Source organism: Entelurus aequoreus, linkage group LG01 (genome assembly GCF_033978785.1).
Source record: "Entelurus aequoreus isolate RoL-2023_Sb linkage group LG01, RoL_Eaeq_v1.1, whole genome shotgun sequence".
NCBI lineage: Eukaryota > Metazoa > Chordata > Actinopteri > Syngnathiformes > Syngnathidae > Entelurus > Entelurus aequoreus.
Window position 1 is genome coordinate 8017643 of NC_084731.1, and position 14586 is coordinate 8032228.

Below are 14586 nucleotides of genomic sequence, written 5' to 3' on the forward strand. Positions count from 1 at the left end.
AACTACACGGTTACATCAACAGCCGTGCTCACCTGCGTTCCAGCGATCGGCGGCGCGACGAAAGACTTCACCCATCATCGACGAAGCTCTTAGCATGAGCTAACGTGATAGCATCTGTCTCAAATGCAGATAGATACAAAATAAATAAATCCCTGACTGGAAGGATAGACAGAAGATCAACAATACTACTATCAGGAGACACCGAACCAAACACTGGACATGTAAATACACGGTTAATGTGTATTCGACGCCTGTCGAAGCCTAGCAATGCTGTTGCTAACGACGCTAACTTAACAACGGGACCTCGTCAGAGCTATGATAAAAACATTAGCGCTCCACCTACGCCAGCCAGCCCTCCTCAGCTCATCAACACCCGTGCTCACCTGCGTTCCAGCGTTTGACGATGCGGTCGGCGGCCCGGAGACGTAGGAAGTCAAGGTGAGTTCGCCGCTAACGCGTCTGCTATCCAAGTCAAAGTCCTCCTTGTTGCGTTGCTACAGCCAGCCGCTAATACACCGATCCCACCTACAACGTTCTTCTTTGCAGTCTCCATTGTTCATTTAAATTGCAAAAGATTCACCAACACAGATGTCCAGAATACTGTGGAATTTTGTCGAAGAAAACAGAGCTCTGTGTATTGTGTCCAATATGGTCCAAACACTTCCGTGGATCTCTCGACGTCACGCGCATACGTCATCCTCCAAAGGCGTTTTGAACCGGAAGTTTAGCGGGAAACTTAAAATTGCACTTTATAAGTTAACCCGGCCGTATTGGCATGTGTTGCAATGTTAAGATGTCATCATTGATATATAAACTATCAGACTGCGTGGTCACTAGTAGTGGCTTTCAGTAGGCCTTTAACAATGCTGTTGCTAACGACGCCATTGAAGCTAACTTAGCAACGGGACCTCACAGAGCTATGCTAAAAACATTAGCGCTCCACCTACGCCAGCCAGCCCTCATCTGCTCATCAACACCCGTGCTCACCTGCATTCCAGCGATCGACGGAAGGACGAAGGACTTCACCCGATCATCCGTGGGTCGGCGGCTAGCGTCGGCGGCTAGCGTCGGCTAGCGCATCTGCTATCCAAGTCAAAGTCCTCCTGGTTGTGTTGCTGCAGCCAGCCGCTAATACACCGATCCCACCTACAGCTTTCTTCTTTGCAGTCTCCATTGTTCATTAAACAAATTGCAAAAGATTCACCAACACAGATGTCCAGAATACTGTGGAATTATGAGATGAAAACAGAGCTTTTTTGTATTGGATTCAATGGTGTCCGAATACTTCCGTTTAACTAGTGACGTCACGCGCATACGTCATCATACGTAGACGTTTTCAACCGGAAGTTTAGCGGGAAATTTAAAATTGCACTTTATACGTTAACCCGGCCGTATTGGCATGTGTTGCAATGTTAAGATTTCATCATTGATATATAAACTATCAGACTGCGTGGTCGGTAGTAGTGGCTTTCAGTAGGCCTTTAAAACTGCACACGTGTGTGTGTTCGTCTTCTAAAACTCACAGTTGTTGAATGGTAACCCGCATTATTTGTCATGTGACAGGAAGATGCAGCCTCTCAGGTGACACATATTGCCTTACAAACTCTCTGCATTATTAATCAGCTGAAATGTATAAAGGCACACGAAGCCTTTCTTTATCCGCCGTCCTTTAAAAATGTTTGCAGCGGCCACCAAGAACTTTGTGAAGCAGGTGGGCGACACGGGGAGGCTGATCCCCGTCCCGAGCTTGAGCGAGGCCGACCGATACCAGCCCCTCAGCCTGGTCACCAGGAAGCGAAAGAGGCGTTTCTGGAAGAAGAAGAAATACGCGTCCACGGCATTCTCCCTCAAAGACATCCTGGTCGGGGAGAAAGAGATTACAGCAGGTACAGCGAGCATGAAGAGGCCATAATTCCATCATTAGTTTGTCTTTATTTGCTGCAGGCGTGTCTTCTTATCAGCTGCTCAACTATGAGGACAAATCGGACGTGGCCCTCAATGGGCGACTCGGGAACCACCTGGTTAACGACGTGGGCTTCAACGTCAGCGGCTCAGACTCGGTGGCCGTCAAGGCTTCGTTCGGCATCGTGACCAAACACGAGCTGGAGGTGCCCACTTTGCTGCGAGAACTCAGCGCCAGGTAGTGACCATCAGGTTTAATGCTGTGTCAATATATGTACTCAGTGGCGTTCAAACCACAGACTGATAAATCAAGGGCTGCAGGGCCCACTATGATTTTTGTAACTTTTTAAAAAGGGTTTGAAAAATGTGCTGAGGTCCAACAAGAAGTTTAATTCATAATTGATTATCAATCAGAAATTAATATTTAAAAAACAATTACATATGTTTTATTAATATATATATATACAGTATATATATTTATATTTATAGATAAACAGATAGATAGATATACATAAATATAAATGTATATATATACAAAACCCAAAACCAGTGAAGTTGGCACATAAATGGTAAATAAAAACAGAATAAAATGATTTGCAAATCCTCTTCAACTTATATTTAAATGAATAGACTGCAAAGACAAGATATTTAATGTTCCCACTGAGAAACATATTTTTTGTGTGCAAATAATCATTAACTTAGAATTTAATGGCAGCAACACATTGCAAAAAAAGTTAGCACATGGACATTTTTACCACTGTGTTACACGGCCTTTCCTTTTAACAACACCCAGTAAACATTTGGGAAGTGAGGAGACACATTTTTGAAGCTTTTCAGGTGGAATTCTGTTCCATTCTTGCTTGATGTACAACTTAAGTTGTTCAACAGTCCGGGGGTCTCCGTTGTGCTATTTTAGGCTTCATAATGCGCCACACATTTTCAATGGGAGACAGGTCTGAACTACAGGCAGGCCAGTCTAGTACCCGCATTCTTTTACTATGAAGCCACGCTGATGTAACACGTGGCTTGGCATTGTTTTGCTGAAATAAGCAGGGGCGCCCATGATAACGTTGCTTGGATGGCAACATATGTTGCTCCAAAAGCTGTATGTACCTTTCAGCATTAATGGCGCCTTCACAGATGTGTAAGTTACCCATGCCTTAGGCACTAATACACCCCCATACCATCACACATGCTGGCTTTTCAACTTTGCGCCTAGAACAATCCGGATGGTTTTTTCCTCTTTGTTCCGGAGGACACGACGTCCACAGTTTCCAAAAACTATTTGAAATGTGGACTCGTCAGACCACAGAACACTTTTCCACTTTGCATCAGTCCATCTCAGATGAGCTTGGGCCCAGTGAAGCCGGCAGCGTTTCTGGGTGTTGTTGATAAATGTCTTTCGCTTTGCATAGTCGAGTTTTAACTTGCACTTACAGATGTATGTTCCTGAGCCCATGTGGTGATATCCTTTACACACGCTTTTTGATGCGGTACCGCCTGAGGGATCAAAGGTCCACAATATCATCGCTTAGGTGCAGTGATTTCTCCAGATTCTCTGAACCTTGTGATGATATTACGGAGCGTAGATGGTGAAATCCCTAAATTCCTTGCAATAGCTGGTTGAGAAATGTTGTTCTTAAACTGTCGGACAATTTGCTCACGCATTTGTTGACAAAGTGGTGACCCTCGCCCCATCCTTGTTTGTGAATGACTGAGCATTTCATGGAATCTACTTTTATACCCAATCATGGCACCCACCTGTTCCCAATTAGCCTGTTCACCTGTGGGATGTTCCAAGCAAGTGTTTGATGAGCATTCCTCAACTCTTTTGCCACTTGTGCCAGCTTTTTTGAAACATGTTTCAGGCATCAAATTCCAAATGGGCTATTATTTGCAAAAAATAACCAAGTTTTCCAGTTCGAACGTTAAGTATCTTCTCTTTGCAGTCTATTCAATTGAATATAAGTTGAAAAGGGTTTGCAAATCATTGTATTCTGTTTTTATTTACCATTTACACAACGTGCCAACGTCACTGGTTGTGGGGTTTGTATACATATATATGTATATATATATATATATATGTATATATATATATATATATATATATATATATATATATATATATATATATATATATATATATATATATATATATATATATAACATAAATTAGATATTGTAATATGTCAAAATATATTAAAATGAAAACATTCATCAAGAAAAAATAAGATATGTATTTATAATAATATTTCCATATTCCTATATCATATATAACACTTAATTTTTTTAATACAAATATTTTTTATAACTGTATATAATATGCACCCGTAGAACAAGATATCCTCATTATTATTTTTCGGACAGAAAACAAGTCTAGACATGTTATAATGCATACAAATTATGTAAAAAAAACAACATACTAAAAAGATGATTTTATTAATAATTCATGAATGAATTATTTTTTTCAGAAATTAAATCTATGAAAAATTTGGGAAAAATACAACATATTTACATTAATGTAATGTTTTCAATTGATATATTTTAACAATTATATAATGAAACACATATTTGTATTGTACTGTAAATATAGACATATATACATTTAAAAATACTGTACTTATATGTTATAGTTGTATAATATATGTATTTCATGACACCCTATAGAACTAAATATCCTGATTATTATTTTTTGGACAGAAAACAAGTATGGACATAAAATACTGTCTACACATTCTGTATATTATACATACTGTACCTAAAAAGTCTAATTTAGTTGCTAATCAACTCATTAATAATAATAACAACTTTTAAAATTAAAATAAATATGTATACTGTATATAATAACATAAATAAAAAAAATCAATGAATACATTTGTCTAAAAATAATAACATATGTGTATATGTTACATTGATTAAAACAAAATATATATATATATAAAAATAAATAAAAAATATATAAATGTATATATATATATATATATATATATATATATATATATATATATATATATATATATATATATTAAAAAAATAAATAAATAAAAAATATAAAAAATAAAAAATTTATATTTATTTGTTATATTATAATTGCGTCGTATACAGTATGTAAATAATGTCCATACTTCTGTGCCATGCTGTGGAACGAGATACCCTGATTGGATATTTTCCAGACAAAAAATAAGTCCGGATATATAGTACTGCATATGCATTCTGTAAAATATACACACCAAAAGTGTAATTTAATAAATAGTTAATTATTAGTGAATAATTAGGAAATTTTCAGTTAAGAATGTTTTTTTTTATAATAAAATATTAAAATATGTATACGTATTTTCCCTCAGTATTTTACATTTAAACATTTTAAACATATTTTTAAGTTTATTGATGTAAAAGACTAAGTATTTCATGCCCGTACTTTACAGATCGCTGCAGTTTGAACAAAATATCCTGATTATCATTTTTACAGACAGAAATGCACACGACAAATCCTTTATTGCCCCCAAAACGCAACACAAGACATATAAGTGACCTTTGACCTCCGACCTATTTGTGACAGAGGGAATGTGAGAAGAGGTCTTCCCTGAATAAATGATCATGTTATTCTACACCTGACACCCGTGCGCCACCCTCAGTGTCAATAACACCACCAAAACAACCAAACAAACTGGGTTTCAGGAAAGCGGACCTGGACCACTGCCTTGTCCGCCAGTCCAGAGCGAGTGGGCGGGGCGTCCTGTGCGTCGTCATGGAGAGCATCCGCACCACGCGCCAGTGCTCGCTGACGGTCCACGCTGGCATGAGGCGTACGACCATGAGGGTAAAGAGTTGTTATTGGCATCTAGCGACCAGAGGTGGGTAGAGTAGCCAGAAATTGTACTCAAGTAAGAGTACTGTTACTTTAGAGATTTATTACTCAAGTAAAAGTAAGGAGTAGTCACCCAAATATTTACTTGAATAAAAGTAAAAAGTATGTTGTGAAAAAACTACTCAAGTACTGAGTAACTGATGAGTAACGTGTTCGTTTAATGATGACGGCAACAAATAATGCACAAAAACATAAAAATAGCAATGAGCAAATTCAGAGCCAGGAATAAACTAAAACAATAATATATATTAAATAATAATACATTAAAATAAATAAAATTAAGCCGAATTGAGCCACAATAACTTATAGGCCTACTGAAATGAATTGTTTTTATTTAAACGGGGATAGCAGATCCATTCTATGTGTCATACTTGATCATTTGGCGATATTGCCATATTTTTGGTGAAAGGATTTAGTAGAGAACATCGACGATAAAGTTTGCAACTTTTGGTCGCTGATTAAAAAAAGCCTTGCCTGTACCGGAAGTAGCGTGACGTCGCAGGTTGAAAGGCTCCTCACATTTCCCCATTGTTTACACCAGCAGGGAGAGCGATTCCGACCGAGAAAGCGACGATTACCCCATTAATTTGAGCCAGGATGAAAGATTCGTGGATGAGGAACGTGAGAGTGAAGGACTAGAGTGCAGTGCAGGACGTATCTTTTTTCGCTCTGACCGTAACTTAGGTACAAGGGCTCATTGGATTCCACACTTTCTCCTTTTTCTATTGTGGATCACGGATTTGTATTTTAAACCACCTCGGATACTATATCCTCTTGAAAATGAGATTCGAGAACGCGAAATGGACATTCACAGTGACTTTTATCTCCACGACAATACATCGGCAAAGCTCTTTAGCTGCGGAGCTAACGTGATAGCATCGGGCTTAAATGCAGATAGAAACAAAAGAAATTAACCCCTGACTGGAAGGATAGACAGAAAATCAACAATACTATTAAACCATGGACATGTAACTACACGGTTAATGCTTTCTAGCCTGGCGAAGCTTAACAATGCTGTTGCTAACAACGCCATTGAAGCTAACTTAGCTACGGGACCTCGACAGAGCTATGCTAAAAACATTAGCTATCCACCTACGCCAGCTCTCAACTGCTCATCAGGACCCGTGCTCACCTGCGTTCCAGCGATCGACGGCACGACGGAGGACTTCACCCGATCACAGATGCGGTCAGCGGCCCGGAGATGGAGGAAGTCAAGGTGAGGACAGCGGTGCGGCGGCGGGCGTTGCAGCTTTCGACGACACCCCGGCTGCCATCAGAGTCGGCAAGAAACATATATTTCCCCAAAGTTACGTACGTGACCTGCACATAGCGACACGCACGTACGGGCAAGCGATCAAATGTTTGGAAGCCAAAACTGTACTCACGGTAGCGCGTCTGCTATCCATCTCAAAGTCCTCCTGGTTGTGTTGCTGTAGTCCGCCGCTAATACACCGATCCCACCTACAGCTTTCTTCTTTGCAGTCTTCATTGTTCATTAAACAAATTGCAAAAGATTCACCAACACAGATGTCCAGAATACTGTGGAATTTTGCGATGAAAACAGAACTGTTTGTATTGGGACACAATGGTGTGCCATTACTTCCGTTCACTCCGTGACGTCACGCGCATACGTCATCATACATAGACGTTTTCAACCGGAAGTTTAGCGGGGAATTTAAAATTGCACTTTATAAGTTAACCCGGCCGTATTGGCATGTGTTGCAATGTTAAGATTTCATCATTGATACATAAACTATCAGACTGCGTGGTCGCTAGTAGTGGCTTTCAGTAGGCCTTTAACAGCACCATAGGCACAGTAGGCAGATATTACAAAGGAAAATAACAAGTTAGCCTTTACGCAAACCGTAAACTGATAGGTGTGGGCTGCACCTGGGAACACACTGTGCACTTCTGATTGGTGTTTGTATGCATGAGTGAGTGTGTGTGCGTGTGTGTGTGTGTGTGTGTGTGTGTGTGTGTGTGTGTGTGTGTGTGTGTGTGTGTGTCTATGAGGCTGCAGTACGTTAATAAATGTCCCCACACGATGTACATTTGACAGTGATTCATAGCAGGGAAGCTAACATCAGCCTACGGTGACAGCCAAAATATCTACTAATGTTACTTACCGCCATGTGCTTCCTCAAATTTGACGTTGAGTTCATGTAAGCTGAAACTTTATGTGCAGTTAATCATGTGACCGCCTGGCTCTGTTTGATTGGTGAAACGGAGTCAAACGTCACCAGTGACTGCCTTTGATTGGTGAAACGCAGGCATGCGATAGATCCTACTTTGAAGGTCTGTCTGACAAACCAAAACGAACAAAGCGTGCATTAACAGATGGATAAAAATCAGTAGCGAGTAGCGAGCTGAATGTAGATAAATGGAGCGGAGTAAAAGTAGCGTTTCTTCTCTATAAATATACTCGAGTAAAAGTGAAAGTATGTTGCATTAAAACTACTCTTAGAAGTACAATTTATCCCAAAAGTTACTCAAGTAGATGTAAGGGAGTAAATGTAGCGCGTTACTACCCACCTCTGCTAGCGACCGCAGAACACTAGAATTATAAAGAAGCTGAAACAATTCACAATGGTGCAACAAAAATCAAGTCAATGAAATTGCATTGAATTGACCTATCGTGTCTGGTATAAGTTGTCCTCCACACGAGTCAAACGGAATTCAACTTTGTCGCAGTTTCAGATCGACGATGGCAGAAACCCAAAAGGCCGAGACAAGGCCATCGTCATCCCCGCTCACACCACCATCGCCTTCAGCACCTGCGAGCTGTTGGTCCGACTCGACGGGCGACTTGGTATGCAATCCCGTCGAATGAACACGCAATGCACCTCAGAAGCAAAAAAAAAAAGGCTGAGCGCCAATGAGGCGGCTGATGATAGGTTGGCATTTACAAGGCCAGACATGAAAAGGTGTGTGGTTAACACCAGAGGCCCTGATTTTTACCTGTCATTAAAAGTAGAATATGCTTTAAAGCTTTTCTGCTCGAATTACAAGTTGTGCACTGCAAAAACTGAAATCTAAGTAAGATGAAATATCTCAAATAAGGGTGATATTTGCTTATTTTCTGTCTGATAAGATCATTCTTCTCACTAAGCAGATTTGATGTTAGAGTGTTTTACTTGTTTTAAGTGTTTTGGTCCTAAATGATCTCAGTAAGATATGACAGCTTGTTGCTGAGATTTGATGACCTATATTGAGTAAAACATGCTTGAAACTAGAATATCAACTGTTGCACAGCTGTGTCATCAACACTCACAAGTATAAAACTACTTTTTTAAAGTAATCATTTCTTATTTTAAGCATGAAATAAAAAATCATGATTTCGACACAATTGTGTCTCATAATTAAAACAGGTGACAGCCAAATGGACTTTGCTGTTTTATTTTCAATGAAACAATAGAAAATACGTACTCATATAGTAGTAAAGTTGGCACAGTACAGTAAACTGACAGTTAATATTTAAACATTTAACATGTGACATTTCTAGCAATTTTGAACAGAAATAGTTCATGCACATTCAGTTAAATTCCTCAAAATTACAATTAAAAACATTTTGGCCGTGGAATATTTGATGTGAAGTAATTTGATCCCTAAATAGGTCAATAATTCATAGCAAAATTGATTTTAGTTTATTATTTTTATCATTATTATTTTTAGCAAAGGCAGGTGTTTTTTAATTCCACTAAAATTTTTGGGGATCCAAAAGTGCCCCACTCATAAAATGGTTATACTTTTTTTTATTTTTTTTATTTTTTACATTCAACACTTAAATCTCTATATCAGACTTAGACTTAGACAAACTTTAATGATCCACAAGGGAAATTGTTCCACTTCAGCTTCAGATAATATGTAGTGTAATTAGTTTAGTATATTAATAATAATAACAACAGTCAATATAATAATTAGTATAATTAGTATTAGTATATAATTTGTATGTATTTTTTAAAAATCATTTTCACATTTTTCGTGTTTTTTTTGTTTGTTGTATTTGTGTCCTTTTTGTCCTTAAATCAGTCAATAATTCATAGCAACATTGATTTTGAAAAATTATTTAAAAAATCATGTTGTTAGCGTCAACAATGCAACTTTTTTTCTCGTTGCATTTCACCTATTTGCTCTTTTATTCCACGTTTTAATGTTTAAAAAAAAAAAAAAGTTTTAGTATTTGTTTATATTCTTTGGCTATTTTTAAGACCCTTCTTAAAACCCATTTTTATTCACTGGCTTTTAACCCAGCATGAGACTTTAAACTGTTTTTAACTTTTAACTTTTTTAACTGCTTTTTATCTAACAAAATTGTTCTTAGGGTAATTTTGTATTTGCTTTTTAATGTGTATTTTACTTCTGTTTTAAATTTTATTTTTAGTCTGTCCTTTGCCTTTATTTCTTTGTGGTGTACAGCCCTTTGTCTTTCAACTGTGGTTGTTTTTAAAGGGCTTTATAAATAAAGTTGGTATGGTATGGTATGGTATTTTTAGAATGATGTGCCGCGGGCCGGTAAAACATGAGCTGCGGGCCGCAAATGGCCCCCGGGCCACACTTTGGACACCCCTGGTCTAGGTGGTTCTCCTGAAACTTTCAGTAAAACTTGATAATATTCCAATTCTGTCTTGAAGGTCCTTCTTACTCAGCGTATATGTCATCGAAAGAAATTGGGATTGACCAGTAACTTAGATTCCCTTGGAGGAAGGACTGGTCCGACGCAACAATTGGCACTTCAAGTTCATATGTGAGTCAAGGCAGGTGGCCAAATACTTTTGGCAATATAGTATACTTAGGTAGGAGGGCTGGTTTGTTACACTCAATTATTTTTATCAACAACCGACTCACATGAAAAGTGTGACGTACGTAAACAGAGGCACCACTGCAGTGAGGGCCAACATAAAAATGACACCCCTTCATTAACAAAAGTTATTTTGCTATGTCAGATATCTGTGTAGCACCGGGGTCTCGAGGTGGATTTGAACGAGAGCAGATGAGGGAGCAGCTGGACGGTTTCGTCGGCCACTTCTCCATGGGACGACTGCGCCGCTTCCTGTCAGGCATCATCTACGGGAACCCCTTCAGAGCAGGTGCGGTATGGAGACCTCCACTTACCAACTCTTTGTTTACCCTACATCTCCGATGCTCCATTTGCAGACGACAGCACATTCGAGGAGCTCACTCACTCCGACACCTACATGGACGACACGGCGACGGACTACTACGAGAAAGCCGCCAGCATGACGGACGTCTCCACGGCCTACCTGAGGGAAAGCGCCCACCCGCGCGTCAACCTCCTCAAACACAACATCCCCAAAGGGCCATGTGCTCTGTGTGGCATGGGCAACCAAAAGAGAGAGACTGTCTATGGCTGCGTAGAATGTTCTTCTGGTAGTCAAAAGTACGTGCGACTGCATGTGGTGCCCTGCTTTGACCTGTGGCATAAAACACTTAAGTGAAAAATATGTTCATGATGATACAATTTTAAGTTAAATATCTGTGCTGTTGTGCAAAATTAAAGTCAATTTCTTTCATTTTATAACCATCCGCTGCACATTTTCCTGGATTGTATTTAGTGGACACTAACATCTGCCCTGCAGGATGAATTTGAGGACCAGTCATAGACAATTTAGAGTGAATAACCAATTTTATTCTCACTCGCATACAAAACATTCTAACTTGGATTGTTTCCTGGTTTCCTGGTACCCTAGCACCTCCAAAACCCTCAAATCTAAACTCCAAACATCCCAGAACAAGCTAGTCAGGTTACTTCTAGACCTCCACCCCAGATCCCTCCTCACTCCTACCCACTTCTCCAAAGTGGGCTGGCTCAAGGTGGAGGACAGAGTAAAACAACTTGCACTGAGCCTAGTCTATAAAATCCACTACACCTCCCTGATACCGAAGTACATGTCAAACTACTTCCTTAACGTAAATGACCGCCATAACCATAACACCAGGGGGAGCTCCACTAACCACGTTAAACCCAGATTCCGAACTAACAAAGGTCTTAACTCAATCTCTTTCTATGCCACATCAATGTGGAATGCGCTCCCAACAGGTATAAAAGAAAGGGCATCTCTATCCTCCTTCAACACCGCAATAAAAGTTCACCTCCAGGCAGCTACCACCCTAAACTAACACCCTCCCCGGATTGCTAATAATCAAATGTAAACAATCAAATGCAGATACTTTTTCTTATGCCTTCTGATCTCTCTCTCTCTCTCTCTCTCTACTACTACTTGCTGTCCATATCCTACCCCCCCCACCCCCCTCCACACCCCTGATTGTAAATAATGTAAATAATTCAATGTGATTATCTTGTGTGATGACTGTATTATGATGATAGTATATATCTGATAGTATATATCTGTATCATGAATCAATTTAAGTGGACCCCGACTTAAACAAGTTGAAAAACTTATTCGGGTGTTACCATTTAGTGGTCAATTGTACGGAATATGTACTTCACTGTGCAACCTACTAATACAAGTCTCAATCAATCAATCAATCAATCCCTGGCTTCGAGACTCTCCCGAAGGACAGTGCGGCGAAGACACAACAAACTCCCTTCTTGTCTCTCATGGACACACACCTGTTGTTGTTGACTTTGGACTGACTGGCAAGAACACCAAGGCCGCGGAACAGAGACACGCGGCAGGCTTACACACACACATGCATCCACAAAAATATACGCCACACACACACATACCCCACCACCCCATCCAACGCCCTTGATGCGAATCCCTTAGGGGTGATGGACGGCTGGGCAGCACCTGAAGAGCTGCAGCCTCCCACCGTAGCCCCCACTCCCTCCCTTTTATTGCAAGTCTCGAGATGTATGTTGTAATATATATATGTGCATTGCTATGGAGGTTTTTTCCCACTCCAGACTTGGCCCCCTTAGGAGCCCAGTCTAGATTGTATTTTTTTACCCATCCTCACCCAGCATTGACCTTTTTCCCATATTTTACGGGGTCCCTTGTGGCAACCCAACAGCGTTCCTGTTCTGTAACCCTGTACACTGTTTGTCTAATCTTGAACGGGTTTGTGCTGAAAACAAAGTTTTGTTGTACTTGTGCAATGACAATAAAGACCTACCTACCTACCTACTTACCTACTTATTTCCATCACTGAAAACAAAACAAAAAAGATTTGTTTACACAAATTCTATTTTGAAACACAAAAGCTAAAATTGTTAAACAAAGCATTATTCTTTTTAAACGTCAAAGAGCAACAATTAAATACACAAAAAGGTTGTATTTTCATTCTATATTTCATATTACAAAAATTACAAGTATTAGTCAGCAGAAACGAAAAAAAAACACTTTTTTTTTCATATTCCGACACCGTAACCAGAAGTTTATATTTAAAGACAAGGCCGCGGACTGGTATGCAGGAAAATAAACAGTGTGGTATCCTTCGTTTATCATAAAAACACATTGATCCATGAGCGTCACCATTCTTTTCTTTTCTTTTTTTTTTTTTGTGATTTTTAAAACCTTTATTTATAATATTCAACATTTACATACAAACAAAGACATACTAATAATGATCAAAACAAATACAGAAACAATACAAAAACAGTACAAAACAGCGCCAGGGGGTTGTAAACTCAATAAAGCAACTAAAGAAGAATGCATAAAAAAAATATAAATAAATAAATTTAAAAATAAATAAATAAATAATTTAAAAAATATATATATATATACAAATATATATATATATATATATATATACATATATATATATATATATATATATATATATATATATATATATATATATATATATATATATATATATATATATATATATATATTTTAAATTGTATTTATATTTTAAATATATTTATCATATTTTTAAATATATATATATATATATATATATATATATATATTTTAAATTGTATTTATATTTTAAATATATTTATCATATTTTTAAATTAAAAAAATAATTCAAAAAAAACAAAAACAAAAACAAAAAAACCCAAAACAAAACAAAAATATATATATACTGTATATATATATATATATATACACACACACACACACACACATATATATATATATATATATATATATATATATATATATATATATATATATATATATATATATATATATATATATATATATATATATATTTTATATATATTTTTTGCATTCTTCTTTAGTTGCTTTATTGAGTTTACAACCCCCTGGTGCTGTTTTGTACTGTTTTTGTACTGTTTCTGTACTTGTTTTGATTATTATTATTATTATTTATTTGCTTGTATGTAAATGTTGAATATTATAAATAAAGGTTTTAAAAATAAAAATGCAAGAACGCAAAAAAAATACATAAATAAATAAATTTTAAAAAAAAAAAATATATATATATATATATTTATTTATTTTATTTATTTATTTATATTCTAAATATATTTATTATATTTTTGAATAAAAATAATAATGAAGAAAAACAAACAAACAAAACAAAACAAAAAATATATATACATCCATCCATCCATTTTCTACCGCTTGTTCCCTTCGGGGTTGCGGTGGTTGCTGGAGCCTATCTCAGCTATATATATATATATATTTTTTATATATATATTTTTTTGCATTCTTCTTTAATTGGTTCATTGAGTTTACAACCCCCTGGCGCTGTTTTGTACTGTTTCTGTACTTGTTTTGGTTATTATTATTATTTATTTGATTGTATGTAAATGTTGAATATTATAGATAAAGGTTTTAAAAATAAAAAAATAAAAATGCAAGAATGCAAAAAATATAAATAAATAAATAAATAAATTAAAAAATACAATAATGTATATA

At 37.2% G+C, this 14586-nt stretch overlaps 1 protein-coding gene across 3 annotated transcripts; it reads left to right on the forward strand.

Annotated features, from left to right (window-relative positions):
* Positions 1–1675: 1675 nt before the first annotated feature.
* pjvk (pejvakin) lies at positions 1676–12874 on the forward strand. 3 transcript variants are annotated; one of them, XM_062043461.1, is made up of 6 exons: positions 1676–1886; positions 1945–2140; positions 5581–5722; positions 8462–8579; positions 10714–10857; positions 10925–12874. In XM_062043461.1, exons 1-6 carry the CDS (start codon positions 1676–1678, stop codon positions 11224–11226), a joined length of 1113 nt encoding a protein of 370 aa, XP_061899445.1. In that variant the 3' UTR covers positions 11227–12874. The 3 variants fall into 3 exon arrangements, with proteins under 3 accessions (XP_061899445.1, XP_061899454.1, XP_061899449.1); XM_062043470.1 differs by having other exon boundaries at positions 1764–1886; positions 1962–2140; XM_062043465.1 differs by having other exon boundaries at positions 1823–1886; positions 1925–2140.
* The last annotated feature ends 1712 nt before the right edge of the window (positions 12875–14586 follow it).